Source organism: Lygodium microphyllum, chromosome 20 (genome assembly GCF_053477565.2).
Source record: "Lygodium microphyllum isolate KBCC chromosome 20, Lygodium_microphyllum_v1.1.10, whole genome shotgun sequence".
Lineage (NCBI taxonomy): Eukaryota > Viridiplantae > Streptophyta > Polypodiopsida > Schizaeales > Lygodiaceae > Lygodium > Lygodium microphyllum.
The window spans coordinates 76,994,795-77,021,814 of NC_141154.1; the positions used below are offsets into that span (position 1 = coordinate 76,994,795).

The window sequence follows — 27,020 nt, forward strand, 5'->3', positions numbered from 1 at the left end:
AATCTAGCTCAAGAAATTATGCATTGCATGTAGGGCCAAGCCCTAGTTGTTAAGCAATCAATTGAATAGAGAGAATAACAACTAAAAGAGGAACAATAAAGAAGAAGTGTAAGACAAATCCCAATGGTAACAATTTTTTAAAATGTCTTCAAATGATTAATTAGTCAAGATATAACCCATTGCAAGGTCACCAAGCATATGCTCGTGGAAGTTGTAAAAGAGTCTTGTAGAAGTTTAGGAAGGGCGTATTGACAATTTTGATCTTAAGACTAATTTTGATCCTAACTATGATGAAGGGAATAAGGGATTTGTCTCCTACAACCTTGAAACTATTCAGTTTTCTTGCTTGCTTACTTGTGAACTAATGGTTTACAGAGGAGAGGAGAGCAACTATGTGAGAGCTCATCAACCAAAGGTGGTTGAACTCTTGAAACTAGAGGAGATTTGAACATGTCCCATTGTTAAGTGTGCAAGCAACTCATAACTTTCTTTCTATTTGTTTTGTGCCCTCTCCTCATCTAATAGCCTTTGTGCTTTGCCTTTCTTTAACTACCCTTTCATCTCATCTAAGAATGGCAATAGAGGTATCGATACTTAATATCTTGGAAGGTTTTCTAGTCTCAGCATAAATGTTAAGTTGCAATCGAGGCTAGAAAATGTAACCTCAATGGACCTTTTCTCCCTTAGATGAGTGCTAGTTCCTTTGGTACTTAGGGCCGTTCTATGAAGTATAACATTATGAATCACCTCTTAGAGGATACCAAAGATGAGGTGCTTCTTAGTGAAGGTTTACAACTTGTCATGGTTGAGGAACTAGACCTCCAAGGACTAGTTGTGCAAGGTAAGATGATTATGTCACTGCCAATTATTGAACTAGGAATGGAGGTAATCCAATTTCTATGGTCCTTAAGGGTGGCTTTGAGTTGTAGGATTTCTCTGATGCCCCCCTTAATTCGTTTTGAGGATTTAATGTACTACCAAAGATAATCACACATTTTCTTTACGGATGTGGTCCTGCAATTGCTATGGCCCTTAAGGGTGGCTTTGAGCTATATATTTTTGTAATGTCCCCTTGCATTCACTTGGAGTCTTTAATGTACCATCATAGATGATCGACATACTCCCTGTGGATGTGACTAGTTCACGATGTAGTGCAAAATGAGTGTGCTAGTGTAATTAGGAGTTGGTCAAACCTTAGTGGATCAGGCTCTTGTTTCACACTTGAGGACCCACTTGGTGCATTGTTGTTGATGCTGTTCATTGCTCACAATGATAGGCCAAGTTCTGGTGTCTTACCCGTGATATGCCTTAGGATGGTGAAGTGGGGAGAGAGGCTAGGTAGTCCCTAGGTGTAGTACATGAGTCCCTAGGTGTAATGAGTGTGATCATGCTCTTTTTCTCTTGTAGCTTGCATTTTTGTGTTCTTCTCTTTTTGTTTTTTGCATTTTCTTTTTCTTTTCTCCTTGCATGGTCCTTTTCCTTGTTTCTTTTCTTTCCTTTTTTATTTTTATTTCTTTTTTGTTTCCTCTCTATTTTTTTCTTTTAATCATTGTTTTGCTTGCGGGGTTACGATTACATAATATGTAAAGAGTTTATTGCTCAAAGGGAGTAAGTGTAGCATTTGCTAGAGGTGACCTCATCCTAATAGATATTTCTTTACTACATTGCAAAGGCTGAGGGATGACTCTAGATAGAAGGGGCGAGTGCACATGGAAAATATGCTCTCCACCATCTCCTCCTCTGATAGAGTTGTAGAAAATATAGTAGCTATATTGGCATGAGGTGAGGTCGCACCATTGCCACCCTGTTGACTCCTACATTCACAAGTGGTAACACATCTTCATAACAAGGTGAATGGATGGCATAGAAGCTCCACTAATAGCCTGATAGTGTCAAGTTGTGATAAAGGTTGGGTCTAGACGATTGGAAAAATTCCTCATAAACTATTGAAGAAGGACACCAAATCTTATAGCTAGAATAGGTAAGTCTTGTCCTTTCAACTCATAGAGTACCTTATGGAAATTGTTGCACCTATCCCACTACTCCTCAAACAAGTCTTGCAAGAAAGGGAATAAAATCAACCCATTTGCAAAGGACTAGCATATCAAAAGGTGGGCCAAGCGATCATATCAACTTCCAAAATATGATATCATGACTCTGGCTACCTTGGTCATATGTCCATGGGCTTCTTGTCAAGCCAACTACTCCTAATCCCTTCACAATGATAGCTTTGTTGGAAGGTCTCAACATTTTGTTGGGCAAGCCACTTGCGAGCTATATTTGCTCCTATTTTGATGAGTAGGTCTATGGTTCACAAGGGGAGTGGCCTCCCAAAGTTGGTCTTCTTGTACATCTTGAAGTTGAAGGTGACATGTATGCTAGCCTTATGCCTTCTATCATAATATTGAATGGTTTATTCTAGCACTTTCTCTTGTTCTGGTATATACGAGGCTCGTGGCATGTCAAGAGGGGTCCCACTAGGTTTTGCATGGATGCCTTTGGCACACTACCCATTTCTTCATGCGCCTCCCTTTTCTCTTGTGTCATCTCACTCTCTTTTGGTGTGTGTTGAAGTCCATCTTCATTGTAATATGAGAGAACATCCATTCGATTAGTAGCATTTCTTTGGGTGGTGGCTTTTCTCCCTCCTCAAGCTAAGGGTGGAGTTTTATGCTTGAGGAGGGGAAGGTGCCAATTCAAAGGCCCATGTGTTTGAGATCATCATCATAATACCTTTGTGAATACAAATGAGACTCCAACCTCTCTCTTGCTAGCTCATAGCTAGTACTTTGAATTCTACCCCAAAAAAAATTGTTAGTGGAGGTGCAAGACTCAATTGGACCTTCAAGTCATGGAAGGTGGTTATGTCCGTCACAATAGGGATTGCCTAATGATAAAGCTCATGTTGCATTTTGAGCATCTAATTGACCACAAACATATCTTCTCTGAACCTACTTTATTGGAATAGGGAATTTTCCAAGTCCAAACACATCTTCTAGATGACCCTGACTTGGGCATGTTCAACTTCCTTTTCTACCTCTTGCATTGCCCTTTTGAGGGTCTTTTCATGGTTGCAAAAATTGATGAAAGCAAGGTCCAATTGGTCACATTTTTCTTAGCCCTCCATAAGTTTCTAGGGTAGGACCTCTTATCTTTCTCTCTTCCTCTCCACATCTTTTGTAAGCTCTATAACTTGGGCCCTAACCTTCTCATCCTCTTGTTGGATTGCCGCTAGGTTTGGCACTCAAGCTTATAGTCCTAGCTCACTATTCTTATCTACTATCTCCTTGTAATTTTTCTCTTCCTTCTTCTTGCTCTTCTCTTCCAATGCCACCTTCTATTCCTTGAAATTCTTACACTTTTCTTCTAATTATTTGATTTTCTCCTTGAGCTCTTCATCTTTTGCTTTGGACTCCTTGATCTCCTCCTAAAATTTCCTAACTATTTCTTTTAATTTATCATATTTTTCTTGGGTCTCCTTGCTTCTTTATTATAGCTCTTTGGTTCTAATATCCAACAATCTATTCCTACCATTTACTTGTTTCCCCTTTTCTTCCAGCTCTTCACTTTGCTCTCCTATTATTTGTTCTTCATTTCTAACTCTTTCTCCTTTTCTTCAATCTACTCTTATAGCTCACAGTGATGGTAGCCCAATTGAATGGTGAGCCTCTCACAATTCTCTATCACTTCAGCTAATTTTATGTGCAATTCATTTTTAGCATTGACAGCATGTCCTTTTTCTCTTCTTAGCTCTTCCCAAAGATTCACTAGGGTAACATGGCCTTCTTCTATTCACAACTAGCTATCTTGTTGATTAGCGGACTTACCTATTGTTGTCATGCCGCCAATTTGGAATTCTTAGGTACCCTCTCCTTTAACCCTTGAATTGGCTCAAAGGGACTATAGGACTGCTACAACATCTCTAATGCTTGAGCCCTCCTTTGCCACCTTTTCCTTACCCTTGCACAAGCTCTTGACTCTTTAGTCTAGTTGTGATTGCAACTTTATCAACCATTCATCCTCTCAATGCCACATGCCCTCTATGAAAGACTCTTTGATGCCCAACATGAGGCTCTCTTGGAGCTCTCTTGATACTTTACCTCAGCCTCATCTGTTTTCATCCATATCTTCCTCATGCCTATCTCCTTGTCCAACCCCCTTTAGCTTCTCTCCCTGGTTCACCCTCTCATATTTGGGGTTTGGTCTTTCCCCTTATTGATCTCTTTTGTAGTCTCTTTATCTCGCTCTCTCTCTCTCTCTCTCTATATATATATATATATATATATATATATATATATATATATATATATATATATATATATATATGTTGCTTACCCTATCCCTTGTTGGACTGATCTAGAGGGTTCTACTAGTCATGTTCTCTTGTTTTACTTGGTCATTGTAGTGCCTTTACTAGTCTATTACAAGCTTGTGGAGTGGATTGTTGCACCTTTGGTGTATCCAGGTAGCCATGTCAAGAATTACTTAGTGAGAAGACTTGCTTAAATTGCTATGTTGAATGCACATAATATATGCAAGGAGAATCTTATTCTTAGCCTCTTGTGTAGCCACAAATGTTGCCTAGTGATCACTTGGCTATCAAAATGAATTTGGATGACATAGTGGCTTGAAATGAGAGCATTCATGGATGAGTCAAGGTTGTTGCCCGAATGGGCATCAAGACTATTAAGGGTAGTAAATTGGTTGTTCCTTTGCCTAGCATGACATATGGTGGTTTAACTACTTTACATGCTTCATTTTTTGATGATCATGCTTTTGTTGCTTTGAGAAACTTATCACAATGAAAGAAGCCAAAGAGTGTTGATTGTATTTGGTCCATGTACATTGCATATGCATTTATACACCATAGTGACACACAAATTTGGTTGGCTTGGTTGAAGGCAAAAAGCTTTTAGTACTAGGTGGATCTACATGTTGAAGTGAAAGTAGATGCTAACATTAATATCTATGAGGTTTGGCTTGTTGTAAAGGCTTACACTATGCAAAAAGTAATTGATTATGATGAGATTTTTGAATCTACTCGACATATGATCACCATTTAGTGGCTTATTGCTTTATACAATTTGACTTAGATGTATATTAGGTAGATATTAAGGGAGTATTAAGGCTACTTTCCTTAAAGGAAAATTTCTTTAGCAAAAAGTAATTGATTATGATGAGATTTTTGAATCTACTCGACATATGATCACCATTTAGTGGCTTATTGCTTTATACAATTTGACTTAGATGTATATTAGGTAGATATTAAGGGATTATTAAGGCTACTTTCCTTAAAGGAAAATTTCTTTTACAATATCCTAATTTTTCTATTAGGGGACATGATTCAAATATTGATAGACTGACAAAGTCTCTTTATAGATTGAAGAAAACATCTCAAGCTTGGCATGAGAAGATAGACACATGTTGGTTTGTGATTTCCCTACTCAATTGAAATGCACTATCTAAGGAAACACACAAATTCTCTCTCTTGGTCTTGCACTACAAAACTTAGCAGTTTGGGGGTTGATCAATCATCTCTTTCCACTATCGAAGTAGTAAAAGTGCTTTAGTAAAGTTGTAAGAACCCAATCTTCCATGCTTGAAAAGAAATTAACTTACATTATCATTATATTAAAGCAACACTTATAGCAAGTGAGATCAACTTGGTCTATGTGACTATGTATGGGTCTATGACAACTTAGCATATCTATCAAGGCCCTCTCGATAAATCTATTAAAAGGTCTCTCTTGTGAGAAGTATGAAACTTTTGCAAAGATTCGACCATATTACCATTCCCAAATTCACCTAGCATATTAGTGTACTTATTTGTATCATCACTCCCATGAAGATTTTATAACATGTAGTATGGTAGTGAAGTTTGAACACGTTTAGGACAACCAAAGTTTTTCCCTTCCAAAAAGGCCTTTTCCTTGAGACTAGATTTGCCATTCTCTTGTTCATTTTTGGGTTGTGTACTTGTCTTTTGTTCTTCCTATTGAGCTTTGTCTTTCTCCTCCATTGTGGTTTGCATTCTTGCTTTTCTCTCTTGTCATCACATTTTCACCAACAAATACACCCTCTGTTAGGGTGGGAGGACAAAATTATATTTTTCTAGTTGTAAAAAAGCTAGAAAATGATAGAAAATGTATGAAGACTTAAGAATATGGCCTTTAGGCTTAAATTTGAAGGACATCCTACAAATTAACTCTAAATCTATGGCAAACTCTCTTGAACTAGGCATGGAGTTGTCTTACCCATTTTAACATACTACTTAGATAGTTGGTTTCTTAGTTTACTACAAAGAACATACAAATCATATAATGCCATTACCTCCCTAAAAGATAAGGGTCACAATAAAATGAAAACAACTAAAGGCCTTGCTTGATATTAGCTAAGGTCATTTGCTTTAAGGTTTGTAAAGAATCCAAGATTGGCAAGTAAAGCTAGCGGGCAACATCATTTGCTTCAGGGAGGTAAAGGGCATAAAGTTGAATGTTGGTCATTAAAGCTTATTTAATGAATAAAAGAGGTTTTCTTTTGACCAATGGTTCATCAAGAATGCCAATTACAATCCTACCATAAGAAGATAATTTGAATTGACTTATCTTAACCAATTTGGATATAAGCAAACCTCATTTTTGAAATAGGCTATATGAACCATTTTGATCTTAGTAAAAAAATTGTAAATGTGAAATATCAATCACAAGATTTAGAACTCATGCTTGCCGATTTGAACATGAACATAGAAAAGTATGCATAATGGGAGAAATGCTATTGACAATCTAGCTGAGCTACGTGGGATTAGTCATTGGTCAAATTTAAGCATGTTGCCTTTCAAGTGTCATTTGTTGTATGGGATATGTTAGCCCAAGTTATTTGTATATTGGAAATTAAAATATTCTAATATGTTGCCAAAGAGTTGATGGATGTGCTCTTGGAAAGTACTTTGAAGGAGTCTTATTTGCTCTACTCTTTTGCTTTTCTAGGTACTTTAATAGACACTAAGATTGTACTTCCCACAAATGATAGAGCACCAAATAAGCTCACCAAATAAGCTTATGAAAGTGAATCTAGAAAGGTGTTGGATGATTAAACTTTAAAAGGTTTCATGCGCAACATAGATTGCCTTTATGGTGCCACTATAATAATAAATTTAAAAAGTGGCAACCAACATAGCTAAACAATTTTTTCTTTCTCTTCATCTACTTTACTTTGAGCTAACCAACTTAGTTTTAGGAGTAAACTTGTCCCGACTAGAAGACCATAGTGCAAGAAAAAAAGTAGATGGGTTATCAATATGCTACAAAATGGTCCAATGCAAGATAGCCAAGCTTTTCTGAGGCTTTTCTATAATCTAGTCCATGAATAGAACTAATTAATAGCATAGACTCCTCTTAAATGAGTCTAGATCATATGGCTTCAATCTTCATGGCACAAATTAGATCCGTACTTTTACCCAAAAGTATGTATTTAATGTAAACATTGGTTGAAAAAGATGACAAAAGTGATGATCCATACTATTATCCCATGAAATGTTATAATCTTGTACTTGGCTTAGTGGCTAGTACATTGGTGCATTAGCTTACTAATCCACATTTAATTTATTTCCTTGATTTATATCCGTCCAAAGAGTTTCAATGCCTTGCACTACCAAATATGGTCCTTGTGAATAATGATTAAGATTTTAGACTTATACCTCTAAGCAAGACCCTTGGGTACAAAGATGGCCTTTTATTAGTCCATTTACTCTCTATAACACCTAACAGCTTCTTGCTTGGTTGAGATACATGGATCTACATTTATCTTATCGGATTTGGTGTGTGATCAAATAGCCTCCCACATGGTCAAACTAGCTCTATGTTGAGATAGCTACATAGCTCCAAAGAGAGCACATTGTAGAAAACACCCTATTCCAGCTTTGCTAGGAAGAGATAGAGTTACATAATCATTGCATGTGTTATTGTCTAGCATATTAGGAGATCATAGAAAATAGCTATAGTATCCTCTTCACTAAAGGAGTTTCCTTTTCATATTCATGAGGGTGATAGCCTAGTGTCAGCTCAAATTCTACCTACTTAACCTTTTGTAGACATACAAATTCCTAGCTATTGTGGTGGCACTTGTGTTGATAGTAGAAGGGGACATACAAAGAGCCCTCACAAACTTCTTCCATCCCATGGGGCTGCCATATGGTACTAGCCATTCTTTAGTGCCATTAGTAGTAGTTCTAGGCCCCTTCCAAACTTTAGGACACCTACCCTAGGGGGTGATCTTTGCACAAAGCTATACAAAGTCAATCACCCATACCTCGAGAGGTGGGACAAAGGCCGCTACTATGAATGGATCCATGCCATCATCAGGTGTAAGGACAATTGGCTCTCTATCCCAATGAGAAGGACATATTCATGATGCTTCAACAATCTATGTGTGCATCCTCAAATGACATATAGTTCTTGACTTGAGCTACTTTCACCCCATAAGTCTTGTTCTCCCTAGAATTGTTGCTCTCTCTCATGAGATGCCTATACATATATGCATCTATAGCCTATCATGCTTGGATGTAGAGTAGTCTAGCACATCTTTATCAGTTTCAACATTTTATCTCTATCTTATAAGAAAAGTTTTCCTTTTGTTTATTCGGGTGATGTACGCATTGAAATGATGACATTGTATCTATTGTGTCTCATAGACTACTTTAGAGATGTTAATATAATCTATCTACCTATCTATGTATCTATCCATCTCTCCCCTCTCTCTATCATGAAATTATTGTTTCGTTGTATGGTTGTCATGGTGAGATCTGTAGTTTGCAATTAAAATGGCATCTCTGAGTATATTGCAACTAGAAACCTGTGAGCTAAATCACCACTCAATGATATGATGGATTAGAAGACACCTTGCACCAAATCATTTTATCTTATTTAGCATTACTATTTTCCACAATATGGAGGATATGATAATACCTAAAAAATATCATTTTATGAAGAGGAGAAAGCCCATCAATGAATTGAGCTAAATTAGTTCTCAATGATAAGATAGATTAGAAGACACCTTGCATCAAATCATTTTATCTAGTGGTAAAGCGTGTACTTTGTAACTTAGAGATAATGGGTTCAAGCCCCACAAGGTGTATCATGGTTGGGTAGAGACATGGATCTTCACATGGAGTGTTTGCGCGCAGTTGGGTGCTCTTGTCCTTTAAACAATCGAGTGAACCCTCCTCCTTTGTTGCCTCCTTCACGAGTTACCTAAGGAGAAGGATCCTGTAGGAGATCAAGTTGTGTTGTTTGCTTGGCTTGTGGAATACCCATGGTATCCATAGGATATGCTTGTGTTGTTTCATGGCTAATATTTGGAGGGGATGGAGGCGCTCCCCTTGTGGGCATTGGGGGGGGGGGGAGTCTAAGTTAAAATTCTCCCAAATTTGAGGTAAAAAGAAGCATATCAATCCCAAGATTTGTGGGAAGTGTCAAATGTGAAGGATTTACGTATGGTTCAAGGAATAATATTTCCGGAACTTTGGATTTTAAACACGTTTATACCATAATTGTCCTCAGCCTGCCGACGATAAGCTGCAACTACTTTTGGCGGTGTGAAGAAGCCCTTTGAACAACACGAGGAGGCTCCTCGTGATAGCAGACAGCCGGCATTTTCATTAGGACGCCGTTGTAGCATTCACGATGAGTATCGACCATCACTCGATATAGCATTGCACGAGAGAGAGAGAGAGATGGGTATCGACCATCACTCGATATAGCACAAAATTGGATTGCACGAGAGAGAGAGAGAGAGAGAGAGAGAGAGAGAGAGAGAGAGAGAGAGAGAGAGAGAGAGAGAGAGAGAGATGGACTGCACTCAAGGGCTTGAGGTCTTGGGCTATGCCGCGAGAGACGCCTCTGGCTACCTTTCTCCATACACTTTCCATCGGAGGTTTCCTTCCTTTACCATCCTATCTAAAGACCACCCATCTCCATGACCAACCCTCCATGACTTTGTGGCTCCTAATGGCCACTTCTTATATTGCACCTTGCTTTTAATAATCAAATAATGTTTAGGAAGCACATGATTAAAAAAATCTTTTGGGAAGTAGTTCATGCTTTTGGATTGATGCAAGTTCTCGATGACATTGACTCTAACACTCTCTTTGGCACTGATTTTAGGCCTACAGGACCAAATGATGTCCTCTTAAAGATTAAGTACTGCGGTATATGTCATTCTGACTTGCATCAAGCACAGAATGATTGGCAATTTTCTATGTATCCTCTTGTGCCAGGGTAAGAGCTCAATATATGGCTTCATCATTTGAGTTAGATTGCCATTTGTTAGCTCATTTTGTCTTCAGAGGTAAAGGAATATTCACAAATCCCTAGAATTTGTATGCTAAGTGAGAAATACTTTTGTGTTGTGAGGATTAATTATGTGATTTGATTTTAACGGTAGGCATGAGATAGTAGGTGTTGTAGTAGAAGTGGGTTCGAAGGTGGATCGCTTTAAAGTGGGGGACCATGTAGGAGTAGGATGCCTTGTGGGCTCTTGTGGTACATGTGAAGCTTGTGACATGAAGTTGGAACAATATTGTGATAAGCTCATCCCAACATACAATGGAATTGATACTGATGGAACTACAACAAAAGGAGGCTATTCAACCTTTCTTGTAGTTGATCAACGGTGAGTGGTAGCTAAATGTGGTTAAATAAATATAGAACCTTCTTATTCAAGGTTATTGAAGCTCGATATGGAACTGTTTAGTTTGATGAAGCTTTCTAAAAGAACTCGTATTCTTGTATGCAATGTGAATAGATTTGTGCTTAACATTCCCAAGAACTTGCCCTTGGATGAAGCTGCACCACTGCTTTGTGCTGGGATAACAGTCTATAGTCCCATGAAATACTTTAATATGGTTGAGAAGGACAAGAAAATTGGAGTTGTTGGTCTTGGTGGGTTAGGCCACATGGCTGTGAAATTTGCTAAGGCTTTTGGGCTCGAAGTAACAGTGATTAGTAGATCACCTCATAAGGAGAGGGAAGCTAAGGATTTACTAGGGGTGGACAACTTCCTTCTTACAACAAATGAAGAGCAAATGAAGGTCAGTATCCTGAGAACATGCCAAAAATGTGATTTTCAAGCATGTTCAAGTCTTATTAAGTGTGATTAGTTCTCATTTCCCTAGCACCAAGGGATGTTCAATAGTATCTAAACATGGATTTTGAATTGTTTTCATCTTAAATTTAAAAGACTCATGTGGTTGAAATATGCGTGATCGTGTAAAAACATACATGGCTAAAAGATTATTGTCTTTGTAAACCATGTAGAAAGCTCGCAAAAGTCTTGACCACATTATTGACACTGTCAGTGCGGAACACAGTGTTGATGACTTGTTGAATCTTCTAAAAATAAATGGAAAGATTGTGGTTGTTGGATTGCCTAAGGGACCTTTGCAAATAGGTGTTATCAATATGATAATGGGTGAGCATCATTTCTCATAGTCAAAACTTCCAAGGTTATAGTAAGATTCTTTTCATATATAATTATTTGTTGTCTCAACATTAATTCAAATAGTATAAAGGCAATAATTGCACATTTATATAGCAACATGATCATGCTAAAGGAGGCCCGTGCATCTCATCTATTTTATGTTCTTCAACCTTGACATAGGTCGTCGCCTTGTTGCGGGTAGTGGCATAGGTGGGATTGCTGAGACTCAAGAGATGTTGGACTTTTGTGGTGAGCACAACATCACTAGCACCATTGAAAGAATTTCCATGGACTATGTTAACATAGCGTTTGAAAGGTTGATGAGCTCTAATGTCAACTATAGATTTGTCATTGACATTGAAGGCACTTTGAAAGCTATATAAATGCGAGCTTCAAATATTGGACAAGCATAATCTCATGAAATATATGAATTGATAGGCTTTGTCTCATTTTTAGCACCCCCCTTTATGTCACACAAGTAAAGATTATACATCTTTTGTTAAATCTTAAGTAGTTATGTTGATAGAACATAATGTTGTGTGTGTTTACCACCACTACCTACATGGATTGGGCATATGCCAACAATATAAAAGTTACATCTTTATGGCACATGCTTGATGTGATTTACATTACTGCTTAAAAGTGCAATAATCTTATGAACTTTTCTACCATAGCAATTTAGAGCAACCAACTTAAACATGATGGGGTATCATGCAACGCTTCTTGATCCACAACTATGTATCTCCAACCCATAACCTAGATTCAATACATAATTTTAATACAAAATTTTCCATTTCTACCTTACTTTTTAATTCTAAAGGGTCATGCTAGCTAAAGGCTTTCTTGCATACAACTATAGAGGATCATGGGATTTATTTTTGTTAGGGTTGGACACTTGTAACCAAGAATATTAATAAATTGGGTGGAAATAAAAAGTGACATAGTTGAAAATGACAGAAAAGAGACAACACAAAGAAATAGAATGTGAATAGAGAACATAGCAATTATGGAGGAGTAGAAATGGTTTCTTGGCCAAATAAAAGAGACCATGGTTGGGTTTGATGATGCCAAAAGCTTCCAAAATATTGCAAGCGGTGAATGTTAAAGGCAAGAATATACAACAAAAACTATAAATGACAATTCCATACATTACAAAACCATCATATCCCAAATCATTTACTTTTGAAAATATATATTGATCCTCTAGGGTCAAATATCGAGACCAAATTCATGCAACAAAAGAAAATACCACACACCAAGGCTTACAAAGGACACGATAAAAAGGGAAAGAGAAGCATTCTCCATAGAGTGTTGCTATTAGTTCTTTCTCCACCCAAATCAAATCTAAAAGGTTGATAATTTTTTAGCTGATGAGCTTGACTAGGATTGGTTCTTTGATTGTGTCTAGTTCTTTGTTCAAACACTTGTGTTGTTATTTGTTGATACATATTTTCTTAATTCATATTTTGTCTCAACTTATGTATCAGAATCCTCTCTTCATTAATCATCTTCTTGATCCTTGGACTACTCTAAACAAATGTTTATGTGATTATCTCTAAAAATGCATGAAGATATGTGCAAATACATATTGGAAATCATGCCAATTATGGATGGGTTTACTAGTCTCAATATACTCCCTTTTACTATCCCACATATAGCAATTTTGGTCACGTCTAAAGTCAAAAAATGTGATAAAAGGTGAAAAGTAATAATGAACTATTAAAGTACATGTTTGTAGATCTAATAGGGAATTATAGGTCCACAACAAAAGAATAATGGGTTGTTTTACAATAGTTTACTTTTTGCTTCAAGTTTTACAAGCTAGCTACAAGATCTTACAATATTTTTCTCTAGTTGGTCAAGAGCACCCCTTCACCCTTTGATGCACCCCATCCTTATAGCATTTCTAGGGCTCCAAACATGCCTCATTTATATGGATCACATCATATTTCAAACCTTCCTAGACTCATTGTTCATTTTACCTTTATTAGCTCGAGTCATGTTCACTTGACAATGAAGATCCATAATTTCCATGGTTTTTGATACTTTGTTTTAAAGTAGGTTGACCTTTAGGCAACTCTAGTAGAGAGGACGATTTAGAGCGCACTCTACTAGTTTTTAGAGCATTTTTGGCATATATGTAAGGTGTTGTTAGTGAAAATTGACGATTTAAAGCTTCAAAGTGGTCGTTTGTGCAAAGTATTCGAAGCATAAGACATGGAAAATTTTAAAGTTAGTGCCCTAACAGAGTGCCAAGTCAAGTCTATAAGGAGTGTAGAAGAGTCGAGCTATTAGTTGCTCATCATTTTTGTGCGTTTGAGGCCTTGTTTCATGTTTCAAGACCTTAATTTATGTGGGAACATGAAAGAGGGACATGTTTTTGGCCAAAAGGTCCCAAAATCATTTGAGGGCATGCCCAATTTGAAGGGACACTTGTGGTAGGGTTTAAAGAGAAAAAAAGGGAAAAAATGTGTGAAATATGAAAAACGCCTCCATGGGCTCCTTGTGATGATCTTCTCCTCCTGAATCTTCATCATTTGGCACTTTTGATCATATATTCGAAGCATATTCTCCTTTCTCTTTGTGATGATATCATTAGCCTTTCTCTCTCCTTGCAAAATTTAGTATTTCTCTCTCCTCCCTTCCCACACACATAATGCCAATTCTTATGAGAGAAGGGGGAAGGGGAGTGTGAGGGTGAGAGATGGAAGTGATACGACAAAGGATGATTGTGAGGTGGCACTAGAGCATTGTGGAGTCCTATCAAGTGCATTAGTAGCCATTAGAAGCATCAATGGCATTGATATGCATACAAGGTGACAACAAGTGCATCACGACATATAAGCGATTTTTGGGTAAGTTTATTAATTTTCATAGCAAATGAAATAGGATTGAGAAACTATTGTAGAGGGAGAAAACGAAATAGGAATACTTAATTTTTAGCACTTTCAATTTGTTGTTTTTTATTTTTTAAAATTTATTACATACATAGCTAAAAATTTAGAAAAATAAAAAGCTAAAGAAAAATAAGAGAAAAATACTAATAAGTAATGGAATGCTATAAATGAATCAAAAAACCAAAAAATAAAATTGTATTTCAAATATAAATTTAAAAATCATAAAGCATCTTTATGTTTGAATTAGATATTTTGGTAGCATGAGCACAATTCCAATGCTATTCGTTGTGTATCAAAAGAATCTATGTATTAAAAACTAGAGAATAAAACATCTTTGTGTTTGAATAAGACACTTCGATAGCATGGGAGTAGTTCCAATGCTATTCTTGTGTGTCAAAATAATCTATGTGTTAAAAACCAGAGAATAATTGTTGAAAACATTGATTCTTTGGTGCATATCGTGAATAAGTTGCGATCAAGGTAGTATGAGTTAGGAGGATTGAGTGTTTTGGGATGTAACTAGCAATGCCACAACGAGTAGAAAATTCATGAAAGATATAAAGGGATGTTTGCTGCACATATACATCTTGTTTGCTCATTAAATATGGTTGTGCATGTTTATCCACACTTTGCATTCAAGCATATATTGCACATGCCAATGGATATCACTTGATTTTCCCATAACTAGGTATGTGAGGTAGTCCTAACTGTTTAGTTACGTGGCCTTTAGAGGGTTATAAGTGAGGGAAGAGTGGAGCTTGTGTTACATTTGTGTAAAACGATGAGGATTGACATCCAATCCCTATTAATTGGGTCAGTATATTCGTTTTAGAGGCCGTGGCACTCAACTACAGAGGAGCATGTGTTACATATATGTGGTGTGCTAAACACCTTATATTGGGCACTCCTGCTTGGAGTTCGGGGAAAGCAATTAGATAACTGGACTAATAATGTAGCATTTTAGAGTTTAGAGAGGTCTTCTAGCTTATAGCTAGTCGCTCGTGGCTGTAGGACTGTGAGGATTGGTTGTGTGAGGTTCGGTAGTAGTGAGCTTTGAGTGAGAGAGTCATTGTTGGGCCCATTTTAGGTCCTAAAACTAGCATAGATACACAATGTACTTTTTGCTTTGATAGGAGCAGCACCAAGGACACACATATTTGAATATGATTAGTCTATCCTTAGTCTCAATATCCTCCATGTCAAGCCAGATGTGAAGTCAATCTAGATCTAAAGTCAAGCCAATCTCTAGTGTTCATGTCAATAGCTTCCATATCAAGTCGAGAGTTTGATTTAGCAAATGCTCTATGTGAAGTCAACCCGAATGTAAATTTTCTACAATTAATTTAGTTGTCACTAAATGTTCATAAGGAGTTTAAGAAAATCCTACAAACAAGTTATGTTGTAGAGCTTATTGGTGTCAATCATGTGGATGGCAAATATTGGGAGCATGTGGAAAAACATTACCCTAGGGTGTAGGCTTATGTGTATGGCATTTTGATTGGAAATAAAGTGGTAGACCCAAGCTCATATGTAAACATTAGAAATGCTAGGTTTGCCTATCCAAAAGGATGTTACAACTATTCTAAAAATGGCTAATGATAGTTTAAGAAAACTGGTATGAATGGTATCTCAGGTGCATGTGATAGTAGCTCACATCGAGTGCATTCTTGACTTCCATGTCATCTGATTTGGTGGGAGGCTTGTTGCTTGGACAGCCATGGATATTACACTTTGATTGTTTGGTGGACATCCCAGTCGATTGGTTAATCTTTGGGCATGGGATACAAAGGATGACTTTGGATGCCTACCTAGAATGCCTGTTGAATGAAGGGCCATTGCCTCCCACTACTAAATGGGAGGTGCTTGAGGGAACCTCCGCAATTGAAACCTTGAGCTTGAGTGACTCCGACAAGGATTCCACTAGGGAGGAAATCTATCAAGTGTGTTTGAATGAGTCGATAGGGGTGAAAGATTGGATTTTTGTTAATGATGTTATGGAGTTAGATCTTGGGACTCTTAATGATCCCTGCCAATGAAACTAGGCACTATACTATCCAATAATAAGTGTAATGATTATGTGGAACCCCTACATGAGTTTAGGGACATATTTTCATGGAACTATGATGAATTGAAGAGGACTCCCCCTACCTTTGTTGCTATGCATACGATCCCATTAAAAGAGGATAGCAATCCTATAAGGCAAAAGGTCAGACAAATTCCTTTTGAGTTGAGAGACACTCTTTTTGAGGAGATGATGCACCTAACAAAGGTAGAATTGATATTTCTGGTTGAACACACTGAATGGTCCTTGCCAATTGTGATGAGAAAGATGAAGAATAATCAAATTTTCCTTTGTGTAAATTTTAAAGAGTTGAACAAGTAGATGGTGAAGGAATACTACCATGTCTCCTTTATCAATCAGATTCTAGATCAATTGTTGGTAGGTCCAGAGTTGTATTTCTTCATGAAGTGTTTTGTAGGTTATAACCAAATGGCCATAGCCAAAGAGGATAATCTAAAAACAACATTTATTACCATCTTTAGTACTTTCCCATATAGTCTCACAGCTTCGGTTTATGTAATGCTCCTAGGCCTCGCTAAATGATGGTTGACAAGACGTTTGCTAATATCTCCCCTAAAGAGAGTTTAAGGTTTTCATAAATGATTTGGGGATTGCTATGATCCGCAATAGATATTTCATTGTTCTATGTAAGTGTTTTGAGTGTTGTTGTACGTGTTGGATAATGTTAAACCCTAGGAAGTGTGCATTCGGGGTTCCTTATGGTTTGTTGTTGGGTCATGTAGTGAGTGCGGTTGGAATCGCCATTGACCCTAAAAAGGTACCTATCATTATTGCCATGAGTCCACCCACTAGCCCTAGGGAGATGCATAGCTTTGTTTCATCCATGGGCTATTATCATAGGTTTATTAATATGTTGGGTGACCACTCACTACCCTTGATGAATCTCTTATCACACAGCCATGTTTTTGAGTGGGATTGAACCATGTAAGGTAGCATTTGAGGATGTTAAGATGAAACGTTGCAAAATACCTGAAAGGTAGAGCTTGAGTGGAAGTATATAAGTAGAAGAAAGCACAAAGCAAGAGCTATAACATATGGTGCAAGAGAGCAAGAGAAAGAGACACTGCATGTGGAAACTCAAACAGTCACAATATGTGACCAGCCTTCCCTTTTTTTAAATGTCACTAAAAGAATAATGAATAAAGTGATAGTAATAGGTACTCGCCACCCTACAATGTACAAGTATGCGAGTATTGTAAGTGTAATGAACACATGAGTAGTTAGGCACAGACACCTTTACCCCCAACAATCTCCCACTTAAAAGCAAATGTGCCCCTAGTGAGGAGAGAACAAGAAAAAAAGGAAAAAAAGTACAAATATACATAAAGTACAATGGGATGAGGAATAGATATCATCTCAACCTATGCCCATCATTTTTCTAAGTCAAAATGTTCTATTGAGAGACTTTAGTGAGTAGATCTACAAGATTCTTATCAATTGAGCTCAATAGAATTTTCCTCTATCACCTCCCTAATGAAATGATAGTGTAGCTCAATGTGTTTTGTCTCCGCATGGAAGATTGGATTCTCGACCAATTCAATGGCACTCATAGAATCCGAATGTAGTGTAGGAACCACATCACTATTACCACGGTCTATGGCTAGACGGCCTAACCAAAGAGTCTTCTTGCAAGTCTCAATGGCTACAACATACTCTTCCTCTGCGTAGTAGATAGGGTTGCGCATTTATGCTTCCTAGACATCCAAGAAACAACACCTCTAGCAAAGGTGAAGACATAGCCAGAGGCGAACTTCCTATTGTTTGCATGCCCTACATAATTAGAGTCAGTGTAACCTATGACTCTTGTTTGTAGCGTCCTTAAGGTACCTCATGGTACCCTTCATGGTATCCCAATCCTGATTGCCATGTATAGCCATATAGCATGCCACAACTCTCACTAGAAATGCTTTGTTAGGACGAGTAGCTATCATGGCATACATCAAAGTACCCATTGTAGATGCATAACGAAGCTTTGCTATCTCGACCTTTTGCTCATTAGATTGTGGACAATCAACTTGACTAACCTCTACATGAGAAGGTAAAGGACATCCAATAGGCTTAATATCCTACATATGAAAGTGCTTAAGGACCTTTAGATGTACTCCTACGACAAGTAAAGGAGCCCCTTAGAGTGATTGCACATGATGTACATCCCTGGTGTCAAACCATGGAACTCATTTTCTAAATAAGGTGATCAAAAGCTTCTAGCAGATAAACTATTAAAAATGACACCTTATAATCCATAGGGGAATGGGCAAGTTGAAAGTACCAATAAATAGCTTGTGGGAAGCTTATCAAAGATTGTTTTAGAAAAGAAATGAGATTAGGACAAAAAATTATATGTGGCAGTATGGGTGTATAACCACGACCTTTAAACAAGGTACTACTCGCACTCCATTTAAATTATTTTATGGAGAGAGTCACTTCTTTTGCCATAGTAAAGTGATTTATTTCGTTAGGCCAACATGGGACTTGAAATGGGCCGGCACTGGCTATGGCACTAGCCGGACCTCATGCTCATAACAGACAAATACACCATCACGGCCTTGCGGACCAGGAGCATCTATCTACTGCTAAAGGACAAACTGCCCTAAAGCCTAATCTATGCGTTTATAGTTTTATCGTTTTGTAGTCCAATGTTTCCCTTTCTATAAACTCCTCAAAGGGAGAACCCATATACACCGCGGCCCCACTGAAGCTCTCCTACATCGCAAGGATTAGCCCCTTGATGCGCTGCTCAACATATAAAACAAACGAACAAACTCCACTCTTCATTTCCTAATCTAGGAGATATACCATGTTTCCTCACTTAATGATCCCACAAGAACCAATGTCTATCCTACAGCTTAGGATGCCTTTCCACACTCAACGTAGTCGTTGTCATTGAAAACATGTGCTATGCATCCAGGATTTTTATATTCCGATACCATGGTTTCATGCACATGCAAAGGTGAATGGTTCTAAAGTGCTCAAACATCATTTTCAAATTAGCAACGTGCTTGTGCACAATCAGGCTTTTAATGCTTATTCTCTAACCCGTTGCAGCGATGAAAGGATAGCACTGAGATAATACTTGTGCTACTATCCTCTTAATTAATATAATAGAAACTCTATGACATGAAATGCATCAAAAAATCAACAACAATCAGCACAAAAATCACACCATTCAAACATCCCAACCCCCTACGTTTAGGTATTGCTTTCGTTGCACAGGTGTAGAGGTTCATTTTTTGTCATAATTTGATGTAGAAAAAGCAATAAATCACAAACTTTAACAAAGAGATAGGGCAAACTGAGGCTAAACCTCATGCTCTGCCACTACCACACATTCACAAACAATTCTTGTATTTTTCCTTATTTTTCCAAGACGTATTTCTAAATTTTCCCTTATTTTTTTCATTTTCTTGATTTATTTGGCAATAAAATAGGCTATTTTCTGGTTTTTCTTATTTCACTCATTTCAGCATACTAAATTCAATTTATCTTTCATATTCCCCCCATGGGAACACTTTTTCCCCACCCGAAACGGAAAAACTACCATTTTGCCACTTAAAAATCGTATTTCTGGATTACGGAAATTAAATAAAGAATGTAAATCATTGAAAAATTAGAATTTTTTGATGAACAACAATTAATCATAATGCAAACAACACTCACACAAATTTTCATCCAATAAGAACATAATTATTATCATAAACTATCAAAAATCCTTCATTTTCTTCATAAAAACGGTCATACCATGTTTTTACGTAACCCGAGACGCCTTGAATGATTGCATACTCAGAAAACGGAGCCTCCATTGCTCTCAATCCAATGCCGTGCTTCAATCTTCAACATCTCCATCCATTTCCATCACCATTTTCTTCATTTTTTCTTCATTCTTCCTTCATCAAGATGCCACACATGAACATTCCATAGAGAAGAGAGAGAGGGAGGAGAGAGAAAGACTAGATCTGGTTCTCTTCATTCAGTCCATCATTCCACAAGCAAAAATGAGCGATAAGATCAGCAAAGAGAGAGAAGATCAGGGGTATCATCGGTTGCAAGGGTTGTATTCAACCTCCAATCATGATGAGAGAGGAGAGAGGGCGCAGATTTCGCCAGCGTGCAGACATTGCCTTCTTCATGCTTCTTCTCTCTCCACAATTTCATATTTCATGTGGCATAAAATTTGGGGGGGGGGGTTTCCAAGCTCCCAAAGGTCACATCCCCTTTTGGTCCCAAACTTGTCCACCTCTTCAAATCTTGCCCAAATGTTGGCCTTTTCCCCGTCCGGCATCCGATTCGAGCTCTGAAAAATCCTGGGCGTTCGGCTTGACATCCCGCATGACAGTCGGAAAAATGATCAAAAATCCACAAGTATCGCTCGAGCGCCTTTTAAAAGTCATCTTTCACTTGGTGCTTAAAATCGTCCTAGCTGGGGCCACCGCCTTCGATGTTAAATATTTTCCCCCTAAATTTCGGATTTTTTGGCAAATTTTAGGCACATCCCGGGCTCAAAACTCCACTCTCAATGCTCGGGTAAGTTACTCATGAATATATGTGTGCATCACGTGAGTTTAAAATAAGGTATTTTTAAAATACCATTTTTATACATTTTTTACATACAGAAGGGTGTAATATAAAGGGGTTATTTACAGATTGAATAGAAAAGGGTTATGTTTTATTCAAGAAAAAATCACAGATAGGGAAATTTATAAATAGGCCTTGAATGCACCTGATGTAGAGGATATACATATAGTAACTTCCCTGAGGTCATGTGTTTATTTGCCTTGGTGTGGGTGTGTTTATGTTTCTTTGTTTTAGTGTTCTACTATACATGTTTGAAGAATCACCTGGAGAGAGCCAATTGCTACGTGGAGGCTTCTTGTGGCCAGTGGAGGTGATATCTTTCCTTTCCATGTTCCACCTCTTTAAGTAGAATGTGTATGGGTACTTGGGGGATGTTTTTTTTTTCCTTTTTTTGGGACCTACACTGTAGGCATGATGTTCCAAGGTTAGGTTAGGTATGTTTGGGGAGGTTTGTGTAGTTGGCTACCTCTTGTAAAGACATTGTTAGTCATGCAAAGATTTGTTTGAGCAATAGCCCTAGTGATCCACCCTATCGTCTTGCTAGTTTGCCAAGTAGTTATTTCTAGGAATTCATGTCAGTTGTGAGGTAGTTAGGGAGCTTGATGAATAAAAAAAGAAAATGATAAATATATCTAAAATACTTGCAATACGAAGGTATGTAAAAAGGGATTCTAACCCCTAAAATAAGAGAATAGAGAGGAAAAAAATAAAAACAGTAGATGCTTATTGCCTTGTGAAGGCTTGGTAGGTTTTTAAGGAGGAGTTAGGACCGATGCCTTGCCCTTCCTCGAGGTAACCTTTAGCCAAAAGAAAATAAGGATGGTTAGAGAAATAGTACAAGTGAGTGAGAAAGAAAGATTTAGTGTTACCTTACGATAGTTGGGTAGGTTCTTGGGTATTAAGATTGGACTTGAAACCAATTCCCTATTCTCCTTAGGTCACAATACGCTTAGCTCCCTACTTTTTACACATCCGAGTAGTAAGTACTAAAGAATAAAGAATGTCAAATAAAAAAATATATGAATTTAAGTGAACTAGGCTATAGGAGTCCTCACCTAGTAGGAGTTTCTAGTCTGGTTATCCTAGGTCAGGTAGGCAGGTTAGACCACCACTTTGGATGACTTCTTTGATAGTTCTTTTAGCTATTCTATGTTAGAGCAATTGATTAGCAACTAGCTCTTGATCTCTTTATTGGATTATGCTTAGCCTATCCCTCGTGGAATTCGTGCCTTGCCTTTGTTAGGGGGTAGGGTGAGAGATGTGTTCTGTGTTATGTTGTGTATTATATTTGAATCAACTTGATGCTCTCTATGTTTTCTTTGTATTCAGATTAGTTCATGGGTTTGACTTGTTGATTCACCCTATTCCATGCTCTCCAATGAGAGCGCGATTTTAAGCCAAATAAAGGGCTAAAAGTGTGCCAAAATTTATCATTTTGAAGTGGAACTGTAAGCCCCATTGGAAGTGATAGACGCATATCCAATCATTTTAAGTGTCAATGAAAGTTGTTGAAGAAGAGAATCCCATAGCGGTTGTGAATTTTTATAAATTTTTTCGACAAGAAGGACCAACAATGTCAAGTGCCAAGCAGTGTGCGAGTTCTAGACAAGCAAGCAAAAATTTTCAAAACTCGAATGCGGGAGATGTGGGTGTCCAGAGCGGGAGAAATAAAAAGCCAAATGAGAAAGTGGTTTTTAAAAGTGGTTTGGGTTGGGGTCACAATCTAAATGAAATTTTTTCGTTGGGGGGAGGGGGCGTTTTTTTCATGTGCAACCAGGTAGAAGGTGCCATGGTATAGTGACTATGATGAAGAGGGAGAGATGGTGATTGGAGCCTCCAAACACCTTACGCAATTGAAGAAATTAGGCTTTTCCTCAAATTTTTTTTTTGCTTTCTATCACTACCTTTGGCTCTATAAATGGTAGCCCAAACAAAATTTTTCATTTCTAGTATTTCTCTCTCCTCTTGTGGACCGTTATTATGGGAATGACCAAGAGAAGTTCACGATGAGATATGGTTGTCCCGCTTGAAGTGCATGGAGATGAGATGATGTTGATACTAAGATGTAATGACCAGCACTGATTAGAGCCTGAATTTGAATCAATTTGTTTGTCATGTATTCAACTATAAAATTATAAAATGCGAGAAATCTCAATAAGTCTCATTTTTTATGGGAATTTGGTTCTTTTGATATTTAATCATGGAAATTATGTGCATATAGCACACAATTTGATATGAGAGTAGTATGTGATGTATTCGAGTGCCACCATAAAGAAAATGTAGAAGCTGACATCATATTAGTGAGAAATTGATTATTCAAAATATAAAAAAGCAAAATGAAGTAGTTTTGATAATAGTTGATAAATATGGTTGAAAGAAATGTTGTATATGAATGAAATAGTGTATATTTGATTGCCATGGTTGGTCTTTGCTATTATATGATTAGAAATTACAAATAATGAGTATTTATAATAGAAATAAGTAAGAAAAATTAAGAAAAAATACAAAATAGAGAAAAAATAAATCCAAAAAAGAAAAATATAGTAAAACATGTTTGCATGTATGGTGGGTGTAGGACATGATAATTAGGCTTGAGATTTTTGAGTTCATGATTTGTCAGTTGATTCCTTGTCTATGTAGAACTACTTTGTAGATCCCCTAGCTAATTATGCTTTTGTTGATGGAGAGGGAGCTCATGCTCAACTGCCAAGACCCAAGGACTGCTTATTGCTTCAAGCATTTCAAACGAGCACAAATGGATATCTCTCACCTAGCTAACATGCCTGCGATCCTATCAAGGTGTAATGAGCTTACCTTGATGCCCAAATGGGTAGCCTCCTCCTTCAAGAAAGCCGATAGCTCCATGATTAGTGATGAGAGCTCAAGCATCCTCAAGCCTCCACCTCCAAGCTCCATCCTCCATAGCTGCATGTGAGAGAAGAAGAAGAAGAAGAAGAAGAAGAAGAAGAAGAAGAAGAAGAGAGGAGATGATGAAGAGCTTCTTCTCCAAGATCCCTCACCCTCACACATTCACTCCCTCGCACTCTCACACTCCCTCTCTCAAGCACATACAAGTAAGCAAGAAAGAGAGAAAAAGGGAAGAAGAAGAGTCCACTTTAGCTACACACCAAAGAATGAGCTTCTCATTCACTTCTGAGTTTATATGCAAAACCCTTATCCCTTTGGGCAACCATGCCTTTTACATGGCTTGCCATTGTGGCAAGGTCCCCTTTTTTCCATTCCCTTCTAGTTGCCCTTTCTCTTTACCTAGACCCATTTTTCCTTTACAATTTACACACGAGGGAGCCTCAACCTCTTTTACAAAAGTTTTAGGGGCACCTTGGACTTAAAAATGTGATTTTACCTTTGATTTAGATTTTGAGGTTTCCCTTGCGCTTTTGGCTATTTCCCTTCTTGCTTCTTCCTTTGTGTCCGCACTTAGAGTTTTCTTGGACTTCTTTTTCTTCATCTCGAATTGGGGTTAACATTACCTCCTCCTAGATGAGTGCCAGTCCCATGGCACTTGTGTGTCTGTGTTGATGAGGACTCGGTGATCTGAAGGATGGTTGGTGAGTTGATGATGATGGGGCCTCTTGGGGATTAGTCATGGGAGAGAAGTTGATCAAAATGTTGAGGTGGTGGAGATTGAGAATGGTTGGAGTGGATGACGGGGCCTTCGAGGTTGGTGATTTGGCACCTTTGTTTGTACCTAAAAAGAAAAGAAGTGCGCTACCTAGGGGGAGTGTCTACCTTACCGTGTGGTGCATTGTGCTCATGCTAGTGGAACTGGGAGTTGGGTATATCTTGTGGGTATTTTTCCACAATTAGGGACCTAGTTCATGCATAAGACAGGTGTGGTGGGTGCGACTTAGGGAGACAAGTCTAAGCATAGGCGAGTGTGACCTCCCTAGGTATGTCTTGCCCTTGATATGCCCTAAGCGTGATGTGGGGAGTCAAAATGGACTAGGGGGTTAGGGGTGGAGCTGGCAAACCAAAGCCACCAAATGCACCTAGCTTGAGAACCCCTAAGTGTAATGGCTGTAGCCTACGTGCAATGAGGTGATTTGATTGCTTTTCTTGTGATTTTCTTATCTTTTCTTTTCTTTTTCCTTTGTTTTTTGTTTCTTTTTCTTTCTCTTCTTCTTCTTCTCTTTTTTTTTTTGAATTACATAAGTATAACAAGAAGCTAGTCTTCATCATCCGAGTCATGAGAGGGTGGTTCTGGGGGCTTAAGAGGTTTTTCAAGGAATTTCTAGCCTTGCATGTACCCCTTGAGGTTCAGACATACTTGGAGAGTGGTAGTGGAAAGAAATGGATGATTTCAGTGAAGTGAAGTGGCTATCATTCATATCTTCTAAAGGGCTAAGCAAAATGAGGGGATTAGAGCAACTCGCATAATTAATCTAGCCATAGTCTAGTTGTCTATGCCATTGGGATAAAAAAAGAGTGCTAGGTGATGGTGCTCTTGTAGTGTTGGATCTTGCCTCAATAGTATCCTAAGCAACCTAAGATAGTTACATGTAGTAATGAAAGCGAGATCGGGGCAACAAGAGAATTCATCAATGAAGCGAACTATTGAGTAGTATAGGTCCTCTGCCTCGTGAAGACTAGGGCTTCTTTGGGTTTAGTAGCAATCACATTATAGATCCATGGAAAGTCATATTTTCCTTGGATGCTTGGATTAAAATCTACTCCTATCCTTCTTGGATATGGCATGAAAGTTGGGTTATTCCTTTTGAAGGGTATGGTGTTATAAAATGCCATCCAAACGTCCATGTTTACATTAAAAAAGTGCATTCTCCACGTTGGTTGGCATTCATAGCCCTTCATCGCTCTGGGTACTTTAAAAACTTTGTTTATAAAAAAAAATGTGTCCTCTATCCCCCATAAGGTAGGGTTCTATTCCCTCTTAGATATCCATTTGTCTCCTAGCCTGCTTCTGACATTAATTACCTCTTCCACCACCTTGATTGGCAGTACTTTGTACAAGTTGGCGGAAAATCAGAAATTAAAGTTGAAGGGATTACGAGCAATCTCTTATTGCTCCCAGATTATGAGTTCAACATTAAATCTTGCTCCCAAAAATTAAAGTTGAAGGCTTACGATCAGTCTCTTGTTGCTCCCAGATTATGAGTTCAGCATTAAAGCTTGCTGGGAAGTCATATTGGCTTGGTGGGAGTGGGATAAGTGCTATTGGCACTATTGTTGGTTGAGCATTCACCCTCCTGCATGCTTGCTCTACCATCTGTTCTCTCTTCCTTTTAAGTGTAGCTTTCCAGAGGTGTCCACTTGCTGCTACTCTTCTAGTTGAGGGAAAGGGGGTAGTGGGACTAGTTCTTCCTCTTGAGGTCCCATCCCAAAACTTGTTCCTGCCTGTTCCTCTTGTATGTCCTCCTGTTGTGCTTCCTCAATGAACCCTAGGGCATCCACTTCTTGTGGGGTCAAGCCTACCCTTAGTAGATAACTCCTTTATTCTTTGAGGCTAAGGCTGACACCCATTGGTTGTGCTGTCGGCATATGCAATCCTGCTCTTAGGGCCCTGTGGGCAATACCCAGCTTCCTCTTCGATGGTTCAATGGCCTCCCCTTCTTTTGTTTGTGTGATGTCCAAGATTGTGTTAAGGAAGGCACGTTGTTGGGTCTCTAGGCTCACTTGAGCGGCCTTTTCCTCGCTCTCTGCTAACACTTTATCTCCTTTCACATGGGCTAGGCTGCGCGCCAAGTCCTTGAATCTTCTTTGATTATGATTGTCCCAATCTTCTACTCTCTTTTTCATTTCTTCAAGGCTCTCCCCTTGCCTTTGAGTGAGGACCATCAGTCTTTGCTCTTGATCTTCAATCTCTCTCTCCAAACTCTTTTGCTCCTCTTGTCCCAAGGTTACTTCCTTTTTCAAATTTTCTATCTCCTTTTGATACCTACTTACCCTTTCCTCTTGTGTTGCTTCTAGCATCTTTGCGGTGTCTTGGACATTCTTCATTTATTCTTGCAACTCTT

The 27,020-nt window shown here is 38.2% G+C and overlaps 1 protein-coding gene across 1 annotated transcript; it reads left to right on the forward strand.

The window, feature by feature from the left end:
• The first annotated feature begins 9,844 nt into the window (after positions 1 to 9,844).
• Positions 9,845 to 11,858, forward strand: LOC148019053 (putative mannitol dehydrogenase 1). Its single transcript, XM_087701294.1, has 6 exons — positions 9,845 to 9,930; positions 10,161 to 10,274; positions 10,441 to 10,668; positions 10,801 to 11,086; positions 11,313 to 11,466; positions 11,656 to 11,858. The coding sequence occupies exons 1-6, from the start codon at positions 9,845 to 9,847 to the stop codon at positions 11,856 to 11,858; spliced, it is 1,071 nt and encodes a 356-aa protein (XP_087557420.1).
• Positions 11,859 to 27,020: the final 15,162 nt, after the last annotated feature.